Source organism: Sebastes umbrosus, chromosome 23 (assembly GCF_015220745.1).
Source record: "Sebastes umbrosus isolate fSebUmb1 chromosome 23, fSebUmb1.pri, whole genome shotgun sequence".
NCBI lineage: Eukaryota > Metazoa > Chordata > Actinopteri > Perciformes > Sebastidae > Sebastes > Sebastes umbrosus.
The window spans coordinates 11921605-11945162 of record NC_051291.1 but is presented as its reverse complement, the minus strand read 5'-3'; the positions used below and the strand labels follow the sequence as shown (position 1 = coordinate 11945162).

The window sequence follows — 23558 nt, the reverse complement described above, 5'->3', positions numbered from 1 at the left end:
GGAAAAAATGACTTCTACCCTTCAACTAAAAAAAGACAAGGTTGATAAATAAAGTATGAAACTGTCTCTCAGGAAACAGACACTGATTAAGGGTCTTTTTAAAATATATATTAAAGGGCTATACTGCTCTTAAACCCCTGCATAATGAACTCTACCTGTATATTTGTGTTTGACATAGCCTTCCAGTTCTCATTCAGTTATCTTATGTTCTCTGCAACTATAAAATGTTATAAAAATAAAAGTATAAAGCTAAAGAAACATCAGACATTCAAGAGGACTGGTACTGACATTTACAGGGGTATCATCAACAAAGAAACACAGACATACGTAATCACATGGGCATCCCTGCAGAATTTGGACTGTTGTTACTGTGTGGGACCTGACAGGTCCGAACACGTGATGGTAATAGAGCCGTCAACTGTTGTCACTCCAAATATGTATCCCTAATCCCCCACGTACCCATGTCTTTCCTCTTTCCATTCCTTTTACTCACACACATGCAAAACCCCAAATGAATAGTGGACTGAAGCACAGCCACTGGATGACAGTCTGCTTTAAGTCACGCTGTATGTAGTTGCTACACCCGTTCCCGTCATCCATTCGACTGCGTGTCGGGCATAGACTGTATATAAGAAGTGGAAGTCGTCACCATGACATCACCCATTGGTTTGTGGACTACGTTTTTTGAAGCCTTGAGTTCGACATTTTGGCCGTCACCATCTTGGTTTCTTTGCAACCAGAAGTGACACGAGAGGGTGGAGCTTAGTACAACCAAATGCTGAATAAGACATTTTTAGGCGACCAAAATGTTACAATTAACATTCATGAACTGAAACGACACTGTGAAAGGGTTAAAAAAAATTCAAAGTCGAAAACGCGGGCAACTCCCAGACCGGACAATGCCGTGGTAGCGACCTGTCAGTCACAAGGTAGCCACGCCCTAAAGCATCCCCTGCTTTATGGTCTATCTGACTCTAAATGGGACCATAATTTACTAAATGAACATCATGCTGTATTGAAGAAGACTTGAAACTAACGATTGAGACCATAAACTCATGTTTACAATATTTACCGAGGTAATAAATCAAGTGAGAAGTAGGCTCATTTTCTTATAGACTTCTATACAATCAGACATCTTTTTGCAACCAGAAGAGTCGCCCCCTGCTGGCTGTTAGAAAGAATGCACGTTTAAGGCACTTCAGCATTGGCTTCACTTTTCAGATCCCGGAGCTGCCCACTGGTCGAGCAACGCTGTATTGTGCTTTAATCATATTCCCTAATTTAATCTGAGCAAGGACAATAAAAAAACAGGTCGCTCCAGATGTTTCATGGCTCGTCTGAAGCTCCCTTGACAACCTCCCATGGCTCTGTGCTCCACTAACCCACTAATAACCACAGAGGTTTGATTTTTAACCCCGTCATTTCATGCCAAGGGCTGTATGGATGCTTTGATCTGTTGAGGCCACCGTTAGTTTCATAAGTCTAGACGAGGCAGAGGGCAAACAAGTGGTGTGTCATGGGGGCCTCTATCATAATCAGTTAAGACAACATGGTGTCGAAGCACGAGGAGTCGGTCATCCGACACAGCGATGATATGGCTCAGTGGTGAATGGATATCAATAAAATAAGTCAATGTGCACAATCGGAAAGACGTTTCTGGGTGATTAGGATGTACAGCGAGACATCTCGTTATCATGTTTGACAGTGATGTGTTTTTCTTTCTTTCTTTAGACGAGATGCCAAATGGCCAGCCAGAAGGTGAGTGGACGGCGACAGACATCTAATCTCCCCCTGTCACCTCACAGTCTAGCAGATTATAGTTGCACAATGTATGCACAGGAACAGACGTATACTCATCAAAACAAGGGTAGTTGCACAAGTGAAAGAAGGACAAAGTAAAGGAACAGGAAACCAAGTCTTTGGGAAGAGAAGTGTACACATCAAACACCAACCCTTGTTAGCATTAAGGTGTCCAGGCACCTCTAGACGTGATGATCGCAGCGCTGAACTCGGCGTGAATGTGCAAACACTGTCGCATAGGAGTGTAAATGTGGAGCCAATAGTCGGCAGTATGGACGTGCTGCTGTACTCCAGAGTGATCTGTGGCGACGACTGAGCTGTCAGCGTCTCTGACATTCCTCTCGCCAGCCAGCTGATCCCCCTCTGTTGATTCAGCTGATGCCCCGGCCGCCCCATGTGAGCAAGGTGCTGGCATGCAATTGGCTTTATGCTGGCGCTGGGGTTTGACCTTGGAGCTGCAGCAGCATCTTGAGGCTCCAACATGGGGAGAGCTCAGCTTTTTAGGTTCTAACTAAAAATATATGATTTGTCAGATAAATAATTCTTCAATGTTATTTAAAAAATGCCAGTCGGATCTTAGCGGTGCACTGGCTCATGATGTGAGTGTAGTTGTAACTTGCATTTCATGATCCAGTGAAGCCATTTTCAGTGCAATTCCTCTCGCTGCCAATGCAAGCACACCTTATCTCAAAGAGTTTACAGTATAACACTTAAGGTATATAATAAATGCACAACACTGCCTGACACTTCCAGCGAGTGTTGCGGTGGTGCTACAACGGGTAAATCCTACACTACCTACACTATACGTGCCAATCACATGGGTGCTCCTGTGTTCAAGCACCCACCGTAAAGTTTGAGAATCCACAGGGAAGGCTGATCAAAAAATTAATTAATAAATAAATTAACTGCATCTCTAAAAAAATCTATTTATACTACTATTACTATCTATTGAAAAAATCCCCATCCAATCTAGGCTCTAGGTCAGCTTGGAAAAGTGCGAGTGTAAAGGCGGCTCGTGGCACCGCAGTGCTCCTTTCGGCAACCCACCCGACCCGTCCAGATCTTCATAGATCTAGCCTCTTTATTTTGCTTTCAAAGTGCACCAGATTAATGCATTTAACTTTAAAATGTACAAAATCTTCTTCCGGTGGAGCTTGCCCCCTGACCCCCCTAGAGGGTCCGCCCACCATAGTCTCACAAACTCCTGTGGGAAACACTGGCGTAGCCTGTTGTAATTTGTGGCAGAGCAGTGTCGCATTTCGGTAATAATTACTAAAGCAGGCGCAATAAAAGCCATTTCATGACAATTATCATCTTGCTGAGATTCACAAAATTTCGGCACCCATGGGCAAAATCATAAATTGGCGCCTATGGCCCGCCATAAGGCATCTACAGCAAAACCCTCACAACACCTTGATGGAAGTATAAAGTATGAATCAAACTTTAGCCTTCGTACTATTTTAACTATTTAATTTATAATATTTTTTTAATAAACTTGTGTGTTTATTAATGTGCATTTCAATTGTGAACCTCAATGACATTTGCATAATTCTAATCTTGACATATTAACAGCACATTTTATATATATTTATAGGCAGGAAAATAGTCTAATAATAAGTTTTTTTCCTGTGTTGTATCAAATGTGAGAATGGTCTGAATATTGTATTGCGATAAAGTGTGAATGACGACGTGCAGACAGGTGGGTGTAGATGTGTGTTTTTATGTTTATTTGTGTTGGTGTGTATGTTCGAGACTGAGAGAGGCATTGCAGATGCTGAAGCTTTGTGCTCATAAAAAGCAGCTGTTCCATCCACCACTATATATTTGTCACATGCTCAGAAAGTGTTGCCCCAGACAGTAACGCTGCGCTGCCCCTCCCTGAGATTTCCTTGGAGATTTCTCCACCCCAAGGTGGGTACGCCCCCTTCACTTGCCCCAGAATGTTTCGTTCTCTTGCACATCGCATTCACATCACGTGTTCGTTTGGTGTGTGCCATCACGATTTCTTTTGTCACTTAATTCACTCTGAGAGGCCTGAAAGTGCACTTTTCTTGTGTAGGTATGATTGCTCGACACGCCGTATGCTCACACAAACAGTTAATTAGGTTAGCTGTAAGACCACCACCTCACTTACTGTGCACATACTATGCCTGCACTGCTCGACCTGCATTTGCCTGGACGCTTGGTGCTGACAGTAACTCACGCTGTGGCTGTCTTTGTGTTGGTGTAACTGTGTGACATATTGAGTCATCACACAGGAGGTATAGAGGGATTGGGGAAGTTGGGTTTTACGGACTCTGTTGGCTCTATAGTCAAAAGCCAGCTGTCTAAATTTAATACAAGCAATCAGATCATTTCATACTGCGCATGCTGTATGAGTCAGTAAATCCCTTCCTCCTTCATCACTTTACAGTATAGATATGCAATGACCAGATAGATGCTTCACTGATCAAAACATGAGATACGATGGCATACCACATAATAGTAGATATATTTTGGACATAATTTATTGATTTAGTTGAATTTGAATGATTGATTTGGGTTGTTTATTTAGCCACACCAGCAACATGGCTCTATGGAAGCAAAACTGTTAACAGGCCATTAAATAGGCGTTACAAGTTGTTATAAGCACCATAGATGTGGGTCATTAAAGGCGTACTACACCTACTATGTTGTAAAAGTGAAAGTGAAACTTAAAAGCAACACGTATTAACATGTAAAACTGAACGAAACGTCACATTTTTAACACAAACAAAAAGGCTTCTTTAGGTTTAGGCAACAAAACTACAACTTCTTTAGGTTTAGGCAACAAAATTACAATGTTTAGGCTACAAAATTACAACTTCTTTAGGTTTAGGCAACAAAATTACAACGTTAAGGCAACAAAACTACAACTTCTTTAGGTTTAGGCAACAAAATTACAATGTTTAGGCTACAAAATTACAACTTCTTTAGGTTTAGGCAACAAAATTACAACGTTAAGGCAACAAAACTACAACTTCTTTAGGTTTAGGCAACAAAATTACAACCTCTTTAGGTTTAGGCAAAAAACCTACAATGTTAAGGCAAAAAAATTGCTACTTCTTTAGGTTTAGGCAACAGAAACTACAACTTCTTAAGGCTTAGAAAAACAAAAACACTTGGTTAAGATTAGGGGAAAACATTGTAACTACTTTTCAAAAGTGAAAGCAAAACTTAACACAAAGACAACGATAAATTGTTGGTTTCACACGGGATGCAAATCCCGGTCTGGGTGACAACCCTATGTTTTATGTCCCATCCATCACCCCTGACCTCAAACCCCATAGCTAAGGAGTTTCTTGTTGTCTATGCTATATTGCCTGATTTCCACTTCCGCTCCTGTCATACTAGAGTCACTAGAGGTCGCTGTCGTCTTCTTTTATACCTTCTTTCGGTGTAGTAGGCCCCTATTAACCCACATCTATGGTGCGTGGCAACCGATAACACCTATTTAATAGCCTTCAGACTGAAATATCTCAACAACTATTGGATGGATTTCCATGAAATTTTGTACAGATATTAATGGTGCAAAGAGGATGAATCCTCTGACTTTTCCTCTGGTGCCACTATCAGGTAAAAAAAATCATCATTCGTCCAATACTTTTGTTTATGACCAAATAATATTACCATCAGCCTCAGCAACCCAACAGCTGTATGTTGGTGCTAATTAGCAAATATGGTAAACATTATACCTCCTATACCTGCATGTTAGCATGCTGGCATTAGCATTTAGCTCAAGGAGCCGCTGTGTCTAGGCCTCACAGGGCCCGCTAGCGTGGTTGTAGATCTAAATCTTGTCACCTGTCGCCAATTAAGATCGTGGCTATCTGGTCATTAGCTATTTATACCCCCCTCATTTGAGCAAGCATTATCTTGCAAAGGCTGCCGGCGGTTGTGCCCAATGCTTGCTGCTCCAGCCTGGCGCTTTATCTGCTGTACAGAAGCGGTAGCAGAGGAGAAAGAGCCAGTAGAGACTGATGGGAAGCAACCAGAGCCCACAGAGCCTGAGCCGTTACAGGCTGTGGTGGCTCCGGAGCCGAGCCCCACCGAGAACGGCTCAAACCAACCGCCGCCTGGTTTGGTTGGGGTTACAGAGCAAGCAGAGTCCGGTAGCTCTGCCGTAAAGGAAGAGGGCCCTTGCTCTCCCCCACCAACTGGTAAGTATACCTCTTAAACATAAATAAGTCCCATTTCTCTCTCAAAATGCAAGTTTACCCCTCTAGCTCTTTCACTGGTAATGCTACTGAAACAGGAAGTCGTAATCATTTCAGTTGCACACTAGGCTTAGCAGCATGGCAAGGTGATGTAAAACCTAGATTTACTCTCAAAGTTAAAAGATTATACTTCCCTGCTTAGAATGATATGGACTTCACTCCTACTGGTTGGAGCCATTTGCTCTTAAAACTAATTCCTAAGTGGCTTTAATTGCATGCAGACCTCAAAGAAATACAAATAACATATATGCACCTGATGACCTTTATGGTGCAGTGTCTTCAGATGCCTAAAGACATGATAACTAATATAGATTAATACATAAGGACTAATAGATTATGGCAAACTGAAGGTGATGCAAGTTGTGTGCAAGGTGAGTCGTCAAACTCTTTATTCTATAATCCAGAAATGTATAGGCAGAACAAACACACACACTAAATACCGGCTGGTTTCCTTCTTTCAGTTTTGTTTATGTGTATATTCAGGTAAGTTGAGTTGATTTTGAGAGAGAAGGTACTCAGGTGAAAAAGCTGAGACTCTTTGAAGTTGCTTTTGTTGGCTTGGTCATGAGCATTTATTATTTTGCAAATATGGGTTGCATCTGCTGCTAAAAGGTTGATATTTTTATGATACACCTGTGTGTTTTCCCGCGCACCGCTGTGCTGGAGAGCTTGAGCTTTTGTTTCGGCGGCTTGAGAAGCTTGCGGTAATGAGCATTCATGATCCCACACTGTTTTATGTCTTGAGACATACAGTAATTAGGGTCAAATCATCGGTTGGTATTTTGTTCTCGTTCTTCCCGTCCAAGAGCTGCATGTCATGCTCCATTCAAAGTCTTGCCTCGCATGTGACGGCCAGCCTTGTGTCATTTTTGGCCTGCCCAGTGATAGATATGGAGCTTTTTTGATAGGTGGGTCTATTTGTCAATGACACCTTTATTGCAGATGATGATGATGCTGCAGCCACTACCGCATCCTCAACATCCCAAGCAGGTTGGTACCCATAACAACCTTTGATACTTCCTAATTTTATTCCTCTTCACCTCACTTTTTGAGGACGGTCGCAATGGAGCTTTCACCTTAAGTCAGGTTCAAATCAACTCCCGATACTTTTTTGAGAAGAGCACTTGTTGAATCATAAGTTACCTGTATGATCAGCTATATTGTGGTGATCTGAGAATAGTGTTTAATTCATTCAATTCGTAATGTGCATTTCACAGTTTCACGGGTTCGTGGTTAGTGTTTTAGTCTCAGCAACAAAAAGGCATTGCTCAAATCTACTTCCGGTATATATTCGTTGGTACGGATTGTCATGTCAAATTTGTAAATACTCTGATGTATGTCTTTGCATTGACATACACGTAGTAAATGTGTGACTTTTACATGCAAAATACTCCTACAAGCACATCATCCTTTATTTACTCATCTCAAATAAAGGTATGGATGTGAAAATGTAATTTGACATGTGTATATTATACATACAAAAGAAATGCATGGTTGCTAAATGTGTATGTGCATAAATTATACATATGCACATTACTGTTCAATATTTTGTTTAAAATCTTGTCTGTGTACTAAAAGGGAATGCTGCTGAAATTCAGCTTTTGATTGTTTTTTATGTCCCACGACAGTTTGATATTACATTAAATCATTGCTATTATTATTAATGATTATTAATTATTATCCAACCTTTAGAATGAAAATTTAAATAAAAATGTACAATATATCATTGAATGGAGCTCTGATCTCTTGTTGGTGTGAGAGAATAGATATAAGGCTAAATAGTCGACATTGCCTTACAAACTTTTCAAGGCCTTGGCATTCCCTTTTATGTGGATACACATACTTTCTGTCTTTATTTTGTTTTTGTAAACTACTCAGACATTTGGGAAAATAATTTACTTGCTGCCTTAATATCAGTTTATACTCTCATGTTGATATTCCTTAACTGCAACAGGAAATATATATTGTACAAAAGTGAAGTCAAATTTCAAATATCCATCTCGTCTGTACAGTATTGATCAAGGTCCCGCCCATACAACCGCCTCAGCCAATCACGAGCTGAGCACGGCTGCAGCTCGTTAGTGTGAGAGCCACAAGGCTGCTACGTTAACACCACGGAAGCTGTTTGGCTAGAAAGGCACAACTATTAACCATAATATCTCTGTAAAATACATATATGATCAGATTGACGCATATTCTATTACGCACTCGTGTTAATGTTTTAAACAGACAATCACAGTTATGGAAAGTTAAAGTTACATCTCCTCTTCACATTCCTACTCCCAGAGCAGCTGTCAATCACAACTGTCAATCTCCTTCTTCTTCTCCTTCATAGACAGCTGTCAATCATGACGTCACATCCCCTTTTTATAGCATCAAATAACTAATTAAAACCAAACTTATCAGAAAAATTAACACTTGAACATACAGCAGCGTGATAAAATCATCTAAAATGACAGATCCATCTTTGGGAAAAATGTATTTGACGTGTACTTTGACTTTTTATTTTGGCCCATGTCGTCCGTCTTTATAGTAAAAAAATATCAGGTAACTACTAGTTAAACTCACTTTCAACTTCTTCATGCTATATACACTAAAATAGTTTGTAACTACGACGGTTTAGAGTAGGGAAATGGCACGTTTGACGTTGGTAAGGCAGCAAATAAATTAATGTACCAAAAGGTCTAAGTGTTCTAAATTATCTTGCTTATATTTTAATATCATTTATAGTTATATGTTTAACCACCTGGGACTCTCTGAGAGACAATCCTGGATGCTTCCCATTGAAAAAGCTACATTAAGCTGTTGTGCAATGGGGAAGTTAACCAAACCAAACCAGTAAGACCAAATCCTTGAAGACTTTTTGTCTTAAAACCAAAATATTTCGGTTTTACAAGAGAAAAGGTTTCAAAGGTGGGTTGGGTTAACTTCCAAACTACAAAAAAAAAAACAAGTTCACAGCTGTTTCCTTGAGCTTTTGAATGGAAAACATCCAGCAGCTATCAGTGTGGGTGATGCAGACACAATATTCATCAAACCACCTAAAGTAGTTGAGTTTATCCTCATTAATTTCAATGACGACTGTGCTTTTTTTCACAGAGGACGGCAGTTCACTCAAGAAACTCTCAATTGAGCTGCTCAGTAAGATCCCCTCTGTTAAATCCTACCACCATTTTAGCACCTCTGAAACCAGTATCCGACTTTAAATCAGAATCACCCACTCTTTGAATGTAGGAAATATGTTAATTTTTTAGGTATTTTTTTATGTGTTTTTAGAAGTTAGCTTCTCAATACAAGAAAGTGAAGATGTTCAAAATGTCTTTGCTAACAAATTAACATACATCTATTAATACAAATTACTTTTCTTTATGTTAATTCCTCTTTCAGGGTGTAACATGATCATGTTTTTTTTGTTTTCTGTACACATAAATTGCCATTTATGTGAATACATTTTGGAATTCTGGTCATAACAGTCATATCTAGGTTTTGCAATCAGTAATCAATATTCAAGATAAAGCAAAACAAACAGCATATTATAGATTTTTTTAATTTAAATCAGACCCTTGATTCAGAATTCCTCGGGTTAATGCTTGCAAATCTGTAATTGCTTGTGGGTTTTACTTTTTTATGAGTGTGTGCTTGCTTCAGTGGACTTTACAGTACTATTCCTTACAATATGCTGTAAATTTCTCTCTGTCTTTGTTTAGATGATAGCGTCCCTGTGCCAACCATGGGCAGAAAAGACTCAGGTAATAAAGTGGTAGCCAAAAAAATACTCGTATGGTAACTATGTTTATTTATTCATACACTCCAAGAGGAATTTAAACCGGTATCAAGAAAGTCAGATTGTGACTCAACCAGTTTCCTGTTTTTACCGTCATAGCTGGTCAAATGGAGGCTTTGCCAGCAGTTTAGCAGGTTAAATTGCCTCAGCAATATGGTGTGCAACATGAAAAAGATTGCTTTTCTGACATTCAGACCTCCCATTGAAAAAAGGACTGGAGCATCAGGAGGATGAAGAATTTACATCATCTTTTATATTTTGCTGGAAATGTCTGCTTAGACACACTTCCTGTATTCCACATTGTCTGTTTCATGCTTTCCGTGTTGCAAAGAGCTTAATTTATGCTGTATGAGGTGGGATGGTTGAAAGTGAGAATATGTGTACGTCAGTCTGTCTGTATGTACAACTCTCCTCTGGTAAGACAAAACCTTTCAGATCAAAAGTGAAAGGTGGGTGTATGAATTCCTCAACCGTACTGTATTGCTATATTTTTTCCCTGCACAATGACAATGGAGAGCGCTGTGTCATGTATGTGTTTCTCCTGACTGACCAGTGTGGTCTCTGGGAGAGGGCCAGAACCCAGAGGACCTGGACAAGCCCATCGACACCCCGCCAATATCCACCCTGATGATAGAGAGTCCCCATAGTGCCGTTGTCCCTGTGGGTGAGTGACAGCAGATGGAGCTGGCAAAATATGAGAATTTTTTGAGGGTGGTACATTGAGTCTTTTAAGCCTTAAAGACATAGTTAGACATTTTTGGGAAATACGCTTATTTGCTTTCTTGCCAAGAGTTAGATGGTAAGGCCGATACCACTGTCATGAAGCTACAACCTGAGTTTAGCATAAAGACTGTAAACAGAGGGAAACAGCTAGCATGGCTCTGTCTAAAGGTAACAAAATGCAAAACAAAGTATATATCCGCGTAAAACCAGAAATTGCTGATTTTTCACTTTTTTTTTTGTACAAATTAACGTCTTTAGTTTTTTTTTACCTAAACTACACTGTAAAAAAAACACTTTTTTTTACAGTTTTTTTCAAGAAATTTCAAAATGACAGAAAGAAAATGTAAAAATGACATGTTTCATTTGTGATTTATATGTAAATGGTCTTAGATTTACAGTATTTTTTTTGTAATCACAGGCGTCCCTGAGTCACACACAAAAAAACATTAGCTATTCCCCCCTGTTTTCAGTCTTTATGCTTTTATTAAATCATCTTTCAGTGTGACGTTAATTGTTTATTTTATTGGACGTTTTTGGACACTTTCTGTCTGTGATCATGTTGTATTTTCTGTCTAAAGGTGGAGACATCAGCTTTGTTGCCAAGGTGGAGGCCAAAGATCTCCTCCGCAAACCTACTATCAAGTGGTTCAAAGGGAAATGGATGGATCTGGCCAGCAAGACAGGAAAGCACTTACAGCTGAAAGAGACCTTTGACCGATTGACCAAGGTACTGTACAGCAAGGCCCCCCCCCCACCCACCTGTCCCAGCTCCTACGGGAGCACCACATCACAGTAGGCGCTGTTAAACCAATCCTTATATATATATATCACTCCCTGGCAGATACATACATTTGAGATGCTCATCATCAAGGCCAAAGACAACTATGCTGGAAACTACAGGTGTGAAGTCACCTACAAGGACAAGTTTGACAGCTGTTCCTTTGACTTGGAAGTTAAAGGTTTGTTAAAGCATCAAAGTTATATTATATTCATTCTAATATGTTGACAAAATACAGACCAGCATATGTGTTGTTACTGTCTTACAGAAACTGAACAGGGCTCACAGAATATTGATATTCGTTCAGCTTTCAAAAGAAGGTAACAAATTCAGTATGAAACAGTAAAGTATTTCCTTTATTTTCACTTCAACTGAAAAAAAACAAGGTATTCATTTCAGAAAATAGGATTAATACTAATAAATACTCCTGAAAAGTGAAGAAAAGAACATGTGTGATAAACATATCTAGTATTGTACAACATTTAAGTGTGACAAGATGGTTGTAATAATGTCATTAACCTTTCTCAAAGGTAATTACAAATCAACCAGCCGACTCGATGTCGTGTAGTTAAAGGCCAACTCTTGCATTTTAAATCTCCCTCCAAACAATGTGTCTTGAAAGCAATGCAAAGCATCCCAGTTTCACAATGTTGCTGCTCAGTAATGTTGCTTCAACATTGCCAAAACACTGTGGCAACGTTGCCTGGGAACGCTCTCTTACGCAAAAACACCTCGTTTCAAGCTTTTCATCCAGAAAAGACAGAACAAGTGGTTTTGTGTAAGCGTTAATCGTGGGTTCGCTCGGAGCCAACGCACCGATTGACGCCAGAGCCTTTGCTTTGTGTTGCTGTTTTAGCATTGTTTTCTAGTGCCTGTAACTGTTTCAACTCTGATTAAATCTTTATTAATCTCTCCTTGTTAACAACAGCAGTGAAGGACAAGAGGATGCAGGAGAGCTTGACTTTAGTGGTCTCCTTAAACATAGGTGAGAATCACATCTCGACCCTGACTGGATTTTGTCCTTTTCAGTATTTTTTAAGCCCTTTTTCTCTTTTTTTCAAATCTGTTGTAAATATGATTTGTATGCTACTGTATGAGTGGCACATACATTTCTACAGATGACGCATTATGCTTTACCAGGGGTTTTCAAAGTCTGACTCTGTGGGCCCTCCACTCAGACAAAATCGCTCGTCTTAATGGATTTTGTCATTCATATTGTTAGTCTTTGTCTTACATCGACTTGAGAGACAATCAGGCAGTATGTAAGTTAAAAGCCGTTTCACACCAAGCGTGGATTTTCGCCCGAAAAATTTGCACGGAAATTTATAAAAACTGATTTTGTGGGTTCTTAAGAATGCTGCGAAACATTCGTGCGAGGTAAAATATTCAGACAGACCTCGATTTCAGCGGATTAGCTTTGCGCTTCTGTTTGTTGCACGGAGGGGGTGAGTCCGCATCATAACCACGCCAGCATATGCCTGCGGTGTGCTGAGTAGACTGAGTCTGCACACCATTTAAAAAGCACATACGCAGCGCCGGCTGATGCGCAGATGCCCCGCTCAATTCAAGCGGCGAAAGCGACGAGTACGCCTACCTCGATCACATGGCTGATACATCAAAATCTTGATGCCAAGCAACAATGCAATCTTAAATTGAAGAGTAAGGTCGGTAGATATTTAACATACAGCAAAGCATTCAGCAGGTGATTACCGGTATCATTTTGTCACTGTGGCATCGTTATCTCATCACTAATTAATGACACAATAAACCCTGATCGCTATGATAGATCCATGCTTTGTTTAAAGTTTAAAGTTCCCTTTTGTAATGTACCCATGAATGTACAGACAAATACAACTGGATTACTTTGATACTGAAGACTTAAAATTGGATGACTCTCAGGCAAGTTCTGGAGCTTTAAGGAGCGTCTTTATTCTACGATTTCTAAGCGGGTTTATGGACGTTTATTCACGACAGTCATTGGAGTTTATGATATCCCCTGAAAGTGTAAATCCCACTGAATCTAAAAATATCTGTATCATATCTGTGTAGTCAGATTTGACTGAGTTATAACTCTTGAGAAAGGATGTGAATTTTGGGAGGCGCGCCTCACAGTTTGAAAACCTCTGGTTTACCAAAGCTACGGTGGTGGCTCAGAATAAAACACCATGATGCATATTTCAGATGATACAGTGCAACGTTCAAGTGTGAGTACAAATAGTCCTTGGCAGTGACATTGTTCACCGGCGAAGTTATACATTTATTTTGGGCTTGTCTCTTCTTCTCCCCTACATATTCAGAAATCAAAGGTTAGTAGAGAGAAGTCATAGTTTGTTAAAATGATTAGACCTTACTGCGGGTGAGTACTGTAACCCTTTAGAGTCCCCAGCATGACGTGTAGCTCTAGGAATTGGACGAGCAAGAGTGTTGGCCTCCTGTAGTACGGTAACACTTCATTTGAAGGCAGCATTCCTAACCGCTCTGTCAGCAATCAATAATGATGGAAATGGGCCTTGCATCATAAACACACTGAAGTCCAACGCCACCTTTATGAGGCAGAGTGCACCATTTTGGATCATTAACGATGTGCTCGTGGGCCATGGAGAAATGATGCTGTAAAATAGTGTTATCTCTACATTGTCGTTTTATTTCAACATAGAAATACAAGGCAAATATCACCATGTTTATTTCAGCTTTCTTCATAATTGCCTGAAAATAAACAGATGAGAAACACAAACATAGAATGGAATAATATTTGACGCTATTCACCTCCAATCTTTCGGACATTTGGGACAAATGTCTATGAAAGAAAGGGCTGTCTGAATGTTCTTTATGTACACTAATGGATACAAAGTTTATTAACTTGGATCTCACTAATCTAACATCTTCAGTATCATTATCTAACAGCGTCGGAGCATCTCTGAAGTGATCACTCAAACCAACAACAAGCAAAGGGATGGGCCAGTTCATGAGAGCAAAAGGAAAGACCTTAAAATCAGCATTAAAAATATGTAATATTGGAGGTTTCCCCTGTATCCCTGCATGCTGCATATCATGTTATTACAAACAAAAGTGTTCAGCATTACAGTTAGTTGAATGATTCAGCATTTTTTCACAAAATGGAAACATTTTTGTGCTAATTTAATCCTACAACACTGATAAAACCCTTGTTTCATCCCCTACATTTACTCTGTAAGTCTTGTGTCCAAACTAAAACAACCCAACTCAAATTTCCTCCTTAATTCAGCTCCCATTTAATGTTTCCCCTTCAACACTGGATGCATGGTAGAAACCTTAAAAAGCCATTTTATAGTCATTATTGTGGATTTAATGGAAACCCTAAATGTTAGAATATTATAACAATGAGAAAATCTGCTAAGTGGCTCTTTGTGTAGCACAACAACTGACTGGAACATATAACAAAATCTCACATTTTGGCGATGTTAGTCCCTCTGGAAACTCTTTTTTCATTCCCTATAACAAACAAATGTATGATAGATGTTAGAAATACTCCTGCCATTGCATTTAACTAAGACCTCAGAACGATAGCTAGTCACCCAGGAGAACAAGATATTATGTTGCAGTTCATTTTGTAGATTATTGTCACCGACTTATCTTGCACGCACCGTTTAGAGTTGTGGTTTTAACAAAATTGGAATTGAGGACCTAAACAAGAGGTCAAGAAATAAGAAAAATAAAAAAAACCAACTAAAACCTGTTAAACAAACCAACGTTTATTTACTGACTTTTTTTCCAATCTTTTATGTTGAATACTACAGTTTTTACCTCTTCAGATCTAAAAAAAAAGATTTGAGAAGAGAAGATTCCTCTTTGACTGAGCTGCTCACAACTTACAGACATGTGATGAGAGGTCATAAGCAGTCGGCGATTTGTTTAGTTCACCCACGACTAGCGAACCGCCCCATAAACGACTCTTTTTTTTCCTGTAATTTTTAATATTTTTAATAGAGAACATTTTAGATCCAAGACAAGGGTGGGACTCAGAAAAAGTCTTTTTTAAAATGACTGATCTGTCTGCTGCTTCAGCACCACGGACAGCGCGGTGGATTTATCAATCACAGCACAGTTATGCTACTGATATTTCAGAGTCCAACACAGTCTCACGGCAGTTCGTGAAATAGTCACGAAATTTAAACTATTTGATTCGTGTACATTGACACAAATTTCCCCTTTTTTCGTGACGCTCAGCATGATTTTCAACAACATATATGAATGTCCAGCAACACGTGACGCACGTGTCAATTTCCACTCCAGTCTTTTCAAAATAAAACTACTTAGTTAGGTTTAGGAATAGATCGACTTGGTTAGGTTTAGGCAACAAAACTACTTAATTAGGTTTAGAAAAAGGCCGTGGTTTGGGTTGAAATAACTCCGGAAGTGCTGTAACTTAAGTACGGAAGTTACGTGACAAATAAATCAACTTTGACTTGTGGTTTCACACGGGACACGAACACCGGTCTTCTGGGCAAACGTCCAGTGTTTTTTGACTTACTCATCCACCCCGACCTCCTCCCTACATGGTGTTCGTCGCTCTCTATACTTCCCAGTTCACAATTAATGTGGTTTACAAAATAAAATAACATGCAAGACACAATTAACCCTCCATTTCTTCTCAACAAATTAGAGAGTGTCTTGTGTTACATTTAACATTTGACTCCAGAGCCGATGTCAACACACAGGTAGACAGCTCACCATGCCCATCCCTTTGTGTGACATGTCCCGAGGAACGAAATAGGATATGCAAACCAAAAATTGCAGGGCAATATCCAAGGAAAACATTAACTCAGTAAAATAAGATTGTAAAGCTTAAGGGGTGAACCTACCAATGCCTGAAAGACTCCAATTGTATAGAGGTTAATGAGTAGTTCCTCAGGACACGTTGCAAACACCAGCCTATGACTCCTGCCCTAAAATCGTTCCCTCGTATCCGGCACAACTAGGGAGGTGAAACCGGATGACACTCCAGATGTTGATGTGTGGGAGATCCTGAAGGGCGCCCGGCCAGATCAGTACGAGAAAATTGCCTTTATGTACGGCATCACAGATCTGAGGGGTCTGCTGCGGAGGATGAAGAAGATCCCAAAAGAGGTGAAGAAAAGCGATGGTAAGTCAGTGCTTTGGTGAATATCAGTCTTCACGTCTGGTCTGAATGGAATCTGGGTCTCGGTGTCTCTTTTGTGACCTTCGTTTCGTCTTTTCACAGCTTTTGCGAAGAAACTGGAACCAGCCTATCAGGTGGACAAAGGTGGAAAGATCCGCTTGGTGGTCGATCTGGCCGACCCCACGGTTGAGCTGAAGTGGTACAAGAACGGACAAGAAATCAGACCCACTCCCAAGTATGTACCGACATCGCATGACATTTTCTCTTCAGCCTATCTTCTGTGTCTTCTCACCTTCAACACGGTGCGAATGAAACACATGCTTTTGAAAATGCGTTTCATTTGTGGCACCAGTTTTCTGATATTATGTGATTTCACATAATGTTTTGTCACCACTCAAATGCACAATGGTTCACATGTTTTACACCACACACATTCATCCATTGTGTCCTCTTTTTACTAATTTACTTCAGCTCAACACAGACCTACATTTTTACAAATAACCCCACAGAAATATATTAAAACTTAAACAAGGCTTAATAAGACAGTATTTCTAGTGTAACCTTACATCACCTTTACAGTTTTACACATGCGCAGCACACTGTGAACCATTGCTCGTGAAAAAATAACATTCTCTTGACTCTAATGTCGCTCTAATCAGTTTCCACACAGTTTCTCACACACATATTAGGTCCATTGTGAATTCACAGGGCTGTATAAAAGGCCCCAGAGCTACATTTGGGTGTCGATGCAGTGTATGATGTCAACTGTTGTAGTTAATTGACATTAACTACTGTATATGTCCTCCTCTGTACAGGAAAAAGGTGGTACCTCCTTCAAAGGTCTTTAACCAAGGCTGGCTTTGGAACAAATTTAATTTAATAGATGTTAAATCACATAGTAAGTAAGGGATAATGTTCAGCGATGCGGCACCCTGACGCGACGCGTGGGTTTGTTTCACAACAATGACCATAGCTGTACATTATCCTGCTTATTACACGGCGACCTGAAAATGGCCATGTCAGTTTTTCCTCGACAAAAATGTGCGTAATTTTGGAGTGTTAGTTAACGTTCTTCCCGACAAGCTAACATGACATGGTTGGTACCAATCGATTCGGTTTTCTAGTTTCATATGATACCAGTATCTTCACTCTAGCAGCCAGGCCGACGGTTAAGAGGTTAATAGTTAGTGAGATATGATATGATATAGTGAATGCGATATCTCAGGAATGCCTGGAGTGAATTTCTTCAAATTTGGCACAAATGTCCGCTTGGACTCAGGGATGAATTGATTAGAATTTGATGGTCAAAGGTCAAGGCCATCCCATTCATTCTCGTGATATTTCAGGAACGCCTTGAATTAATTTCTTCAAATTTGGCACAAACACACTTTGGATTTTGGTGGTCAAAGGTCCCTGTGACCTCACAGAACACGTTTTTGCCCACAACTCAAGAATTCATATGCTAATTATGACAATTTCACACAAATGTCTATCAGGATAAAATAATGAAGTGATGACATGTTGGACAGACATGGATGTAAACTGCAATTTGACTGGTTGATGGAGGCATACAGCTGCGAAGCGGTAATTCTAGTTTAAAGCTGCTATGACTAATATATTTATGACAATAACATAATATTTTAATATCAACTTAAAAGGTGATAATATGTCAGTGTTTACAACTTATTTAACTACCTCCTAGTGGCCCAAAAAGGCATTTAATGCAGGTTTTAATCTCAACCACTCAAACATAATAAAATGTTTTTGTGCCTTCATGTCTTTTAAAATAATAATTATATTGATAAAATGCATATCTCACAATATGGTAGCATATTACTCTTTGCTGATAAGGATATTAATAGGATGTAATACCAAATTGAGAGACAATGATGCAATTAATGCAATTAAAGGTGTTTCTTTATAGAATCCTAGAATAGATATTAGGATTGCAGACTTGTAAACTAGATAAACACTCCGTCTAAGTTTGTGTACATTAGATGAAGCTTCTGTTCAAAGCCATGCAAAGTTAAAGCCATCTGGGAGGTTATTGCTGTTTTCTGGTTTGGGTCTCCAAGGCTCCGTCTGAAGACGTCACTATAATAAACACTCTCTCTCTGTTGACACTATTTGTCGACTACATAAACCCCTCCAGGCATGACGTCTCTCTGTCTTTGTCTATTTGTCTATCTATGTGTCATACCATGATGCTCTTTCCTGTCTGCCATAATCACCTCCTTCACACTTCCTGTGCTCCGGCCCAATTCTGGCTCCACTACTGGCCTTAAGTAATAGGAAGTAAGTCCATCCGTCCAGTCGATTCTCTCTTCTCCATGTCAGTGTTTTTGGCGTGATCCCATCCCTCTGTCAAACCTTGTGAAGTGCACTTGATGCATGTTGAGTATAATAATGATGTTTATTTTGTCAACACTGCTGTACATTTTGATTTTAACAATGATTTTTGGTTTCTGAAGCCAACTTTCAACTTTCCTTTACTTAATATCTTGTAATAGAATCCATTCATAGACTCATACATAGTGTAGATGATCAGTGATGTGACTAATGGGCTTCCTGTTTAGGTATATTTTTGAGCATAAGGGCACACAAAGGATTATGGTCATCAACAACTGCTCCTCGAATGATGACGCGGCGTATTCTGTAGCTGCGGGAGACGAGAAATGCGCCACAGAGCTCTTTGTCAAAGGTATCTCGATTACCTGTTCACCTTTATTTACACTTCTGAAGAAGTGCATAATGACATATGATGTGTTGCAGATTTGTTAGTGAGCCAATCAGTAAGTTATTTTTCCTCTCTTGTCTTATAGAGTTGCCAGTTAAGATACTTAAAGGTATCGAGAAAGTGGCGACCACAGTGAATGAGAGGATTGAGCTGGAGTGCGAAGTGTCAGAGGAAGGTGCTCAAGTCAAATGGATGAAGAACGGTGTTGAAATTCCTACAGGAGTGCGTTCCAGATACCGAGTCAAGTGTGACGGAACAAAACACTACTTGGTGATTGATGACGCCTCCAGGGAGGACACCGGGACGTACTCCATCATGGCTTCCGGTGGCACATCTGAGGCTCGCGTTCAGGTTGACTGTATGTAACGTCCCATAATGTCTGTTTGATTGCGAGCTTTTCAAAGGAACCAGTATTAATAATGTGCTCTATTCGGTTCTATACGCTTCTCATATATTTAATTAGTGAAACCGCTGAAGGTGTTCCAGGACCTGGGGAATATGACGGTGAGGCTGGGTCAACCCCTCAAGATGCACTGTGAGATTTCCCCCGGTAACGTTCCAGGTCGTTGGTACAGGAATGGACAGCTGATCCAGCCCAATGACCGCATCACCATCCTACACAGAAATAGGCATGTAAACCTTTTTAAACTCCTTTTTTTAAACCAGTTTCACACAAACTAAGCCATCTAACGTCATTTTGGTTTTCCAGGAACCATCATCTTGACATTGCGGTCACCTCCCTTCATGATGCAGGAGATTACACTTTTGTACCTGAGGGATATTCACAGAGCCTCTCTGCCAAAATTCACATCATTGGTACACAACTTCTTTGGATTGGACAATTTTATATCTTGACTGAAAAAAAACACCTTGACGTAATTGTTTTTTTAATGGTGTGATTTCATTTTTATGTAGACCCACCAAGGGTGCACTTGGAGAGCATGAACTTCCCAGACAACACAGTGACAATTGTGGCAGGAAACAAACTTCGCTTGGAGATCCCCATCAGTGGAGAACCAGCACCCAGGGTGATTTGGATGAAGGGAGAAAGGGTGAGCTTCAATCTTAAGTTCAAACACTTTTAAAACATATGGCTGGCGTTTTCTTGCCAGGAAATGCCAGGAAAAGACTAAAGGCCTTTACACACCGTGCGATTATTGTTGCTTTTGTCATGAATACTTTCACACAGACCACAAATATTACAAAAAAGCGGCATCATTTTAAAGGCATCAACCAATCAAGCTGTGCGGAACGGGTTGAGTTGCAGCTATATTGATAAAACAACAACATGGAAGCTCCGTAGTCTGAACCAGGATGGAAACTTTATTACTCCTTTCAATCTTGACAAAGGCAGCGCAGACCATATCCAATTTTTCCATTCTTACCTTTCACAATAAAAGCCTTAGCCATATAATATTCACAGTATTTTGCGTGCCTCACAGGCGTTGAGGTAGGTTCGAATCCGGCTTGGGGCCCTTCTGCGTAGAGTTTGCATGTTCTCCCCGTGTTAGCGTGGGTTTTCTCCGGGTTCTCCGGTTTCCTCCCACAGTCCAAAGACATGCAGGTTAATTGTTGACTCTAAATTGCCCGTAGGTATGAATGTGAGCATGAATGATCTTCTGTTTCTATGTGTCAGCCCTGTGATAGTCTGGCGACCTGTCCAGGGTGTACCCTGCCTTCGCCCAATGTCAGCTGGGATCAGCTCCAGTGACCCTGAATAGGATAAGCGGTTACAGATAATGGATGGATGGAAATAGTGCATTTGTTGGGAGCTATTTTCAGCAGTGGATTATTACACATTTGTTGCTCTATTGAGTATTTCCAGCAGTAGGAAGGTATATGTGGGAATAACTTAAATTATACCATGGTCAGGGTGAATACTCGATTCTGATTGGCTGCAGGGTATCCATTAATTCCTGATAATGTACACTTACAAAGTAGTTTCAGTCAAACTGTCTGTTCACCGCTCTAAAGTAATGCACTGGCGACATTAAATGAATGAAAATGGATATCTTATTTACAACAGTGTAACGTTAGTCCTTCATTGTTAGTTTTGGTATTTTCATGAGATTTGTTGACAATACCAAAAATATAGAATATTCCCCAGCCTTTAGTTTTTACTTTACCTTCAAGGCTTACATGTATTTTTTCCTGTCTCGTTTGTCTTAGGTGATTCTTGAGTCGGGCAACCGTGTCCGAGCTGAAACGTACGGCGACCAGACCAGCCTGACAATCGACGTCACAGAGCGGGAGGACACAGGCAACTACAAGATAGTCCTGCAGAATGAGGCTGGTGAAGCCTCAGCCAGCGTCAAAATCAAGGTTGTAGGTAAGTGATCGCAAAAACATCTCAATCAAAAGGGGAGAAATTGGAAATCTGTTTCTTGAATCCTTAACATGGCCCTATGTTGTCTGCAGACATCCCCGACCCTCCAGAGGCTCCCTTGGTCCCGGAGGTTGGCGGTGATTGGTGCTCTATGTTATGGGAACCGCCCAAATATGATGGGGGTTCACCACTATTAGGTAAACATCACATCGTACTTATTACCGCAGCTTTAATGTACGTGTTAGTGGTTAAATGACAAAGCTTTTCCTCTAAAGGCTACTTCATCGAGAGAAAAAAGAAGCAGAGCTCCAGATGGATGAGACTGAACTTTGACCTGATCAAAGAAACAGCATTCGAACCCAAGAAGATGATTGAAGGAGTGCCATATGAAGTGCGGGTGTTTGCAGTCAACGCCATCGGTGTGTCCAAGCCCAGTGAACCATCCAAAGCCTTTACTCCCCTCGGTGAGTAGCACAAATGTCTCCACATAGCCGTCTAAACACCGGCCTTTGAGCTGCCAATAATCTGTCCAGGAAAGTATTACACGAGGTTCCAGTTTATCTAACAACCGTTTCATGATAATGGAGGAAATTTCAAAGAGTGGGCCCGCTGATAGTGCTTGTGGGATCTGCCCTTGGTACCCCAGCGACGCAGCTGTTCCTCCCCACAGCCCACCATCCCAAGCATTCTGACTGTGACCTCCACTGGACACGCTGGAGCTTTAGAGGATATTAAATATGTCTTTATAATGGCTGCCAAATCATCTGCGGATTAGAGGTTTAGGAGATCAGGTCTGTCAGAGGGTTCAATAGGAGTTAAATATGATTCAGATTACAAGAATAGATGGAAAGAGCAGGGACTGATGAGATCTGACATGGCATACCAGCCAGAGAGAGAGGCGCCTCGCTCACGTCTTCATGACCTGCCAAAATGGATGTTTTCCGATCTCGTTCATACCCATTGTTGGAAAACAAAATGAGGAATGGTGGCTTCTGATCTCTAAAACCTTTTTATCTCCACTCAGCTGTGACCAGTGAGCCCACCATGCTGGTTGTGGACGATATCACCGACACCACAGTGACCGTAAAGTGGCGTCCTCCTGAAACCATCGGAGCTGCCGGTCTGGACGGATACATAGTGGAGTACTGCGTAGAAGGAAGTAAGACAACCTCAGATCTTCTAAAGGCCCCGACAGACTGTGGGATTTTTGGGCTGTTCCAGACGAAAGTTGACAATTATGAGAGATGTGGGGAAACTATTGGTCTTAAATCACACTGCGATACATATAACAGCCAATTTAGAGCTTTTGCACCCAAACATGCCTGCTTAGAAACTGTAAAGGTAATTTAATGCATGGGTATGCTCAGAAAGAACTAGATTGTACAACATATAGTGTTTAAAGCTGTTCCTAACTACCACACTTGAAGGCAGGATGAAAAACCAGCCATCATAGAGCAGGGTGAGAAATAATAATAACTGGAATATGTCAACCAGTGAAAAGTGAAGCTAATGCTGAAGTGCCTTAAACTTGCATTCTTTCTAATAGCCAGCAGAAGAAAAGAAGTCTGATTGTATAGAAGTCTATGAGAAAATGAGCCTACTTCTCACTTGATTTATTACCTCAGTAAACATTGTAAATATGAGTTTATGGTCTCAATCGCTAGTTTCAAGTCTTCTTCAATACAGCATGATGTTCATTTAGTAAATTATGGTCCCATTTAGAGTCAAATAGACCATAAAGCAGGGGATGCTTTAGGGCGTGGCTACCATGTGATTGACAGGTCGCTACCACATCATTGTCCTTTCTTGGAGTCGTCTACGTTTTCGTCTTACAACTTTAACCCTTTCACAGTGTGTTTTCAGTTCATGAAAGTTAATTGTTACATTATGATATTATAATATGCCGAACTCGAGCCTTCAAAACGGCAGTCCACAAACCAATGGGTGACGTCACGGTGACTACGTCCACTTCTTATATACAGTCTATGATAACGACACACTTTTGGACAATATTTCCTGGATGACATTCATACCTTTGCACTCATTTGTACAAAAT

At 40.4% G+C, this 23558-nt stretch overlaps 1 protein-coding gene across 4 annotated transcripts in view; it reads left to right on the top strand.

The window, feature by feature from the left end:
• The window catches only part of mybpc1 (myosin binding protein C1), a 33793-nt gene that overhangs the window by 2930 nt on the left and 7305 nt on the right, over positions 1-23558 (top strand). For 2 of the 4 annotated variants that reach the window (XM_037760817.1, XM_037760819.1), the window contains exons 2-25: positions 1732-1758; positions 3640-3711; positions 5763-5978; positions 6978-7025; positions 9135-9176; positions 9743-9784; positions 10373-10483; positions 11121-11269; positions 11384-11501; positions 11589-11640; positions 12249-12305; positions 13618-13626; positions 16279-16442; positions 16542-16674; positions 18726-18734; positions 19016-19140; positions 19262-19534; positions 19640-19805; positions 19886-19992; positions 20092-20228; positions 21346-21505; positions 21595-21699; positions 21778-21966; positions 22527-22661. In XM_037760817.1, the coding sequence (XP_037616745.1) occupies positions 1732-1758; positions 3640-3711; positions 5763-5978; positions 6978-7025; positions 9135-9176; positions 9743-9784; positions 10373-10483; positions 11121-11269; positions 11384-11501; positions 11589-11640; positions 12249-12305; positions 13618-13626; positions 16279-16442; positions 16542-16674; positions 18726-18734; positions 19016-19140; positions 19262-19534; positions 19640-19805; positions 19886-19992; positions 20092-20228; positions 21346-21505; positions 21595-21699; positions 21778-21966; positions 22527-22661 (2646 nt within the window). The remainder of the gene's footprint in view (positions 1-1731; positions 1759-3639; positions 3712-5762; positions 5979-6977; positions 7026-9134; positions 9177-9742; positions 9785-10372; positions 10484-11120; positions 11270-11383; positions 11502-11588; positions 11641-12248; positions 12306-13617; positions 13627-16278; positions 16443-16541; positions 16675-18725; positions 18735-19015; positions 19141-19261; positions 19535-19639; positions 19806-19885; positions 19993-20091; positions 20229-21345; positions 21506-21594; positions 21700-21777; positions 21967-22526; positions 22662-23558) is intronic. The other 2 variants (XM_037760818.1, XM_037760820.1) reach the window with 2 other exon arrangements.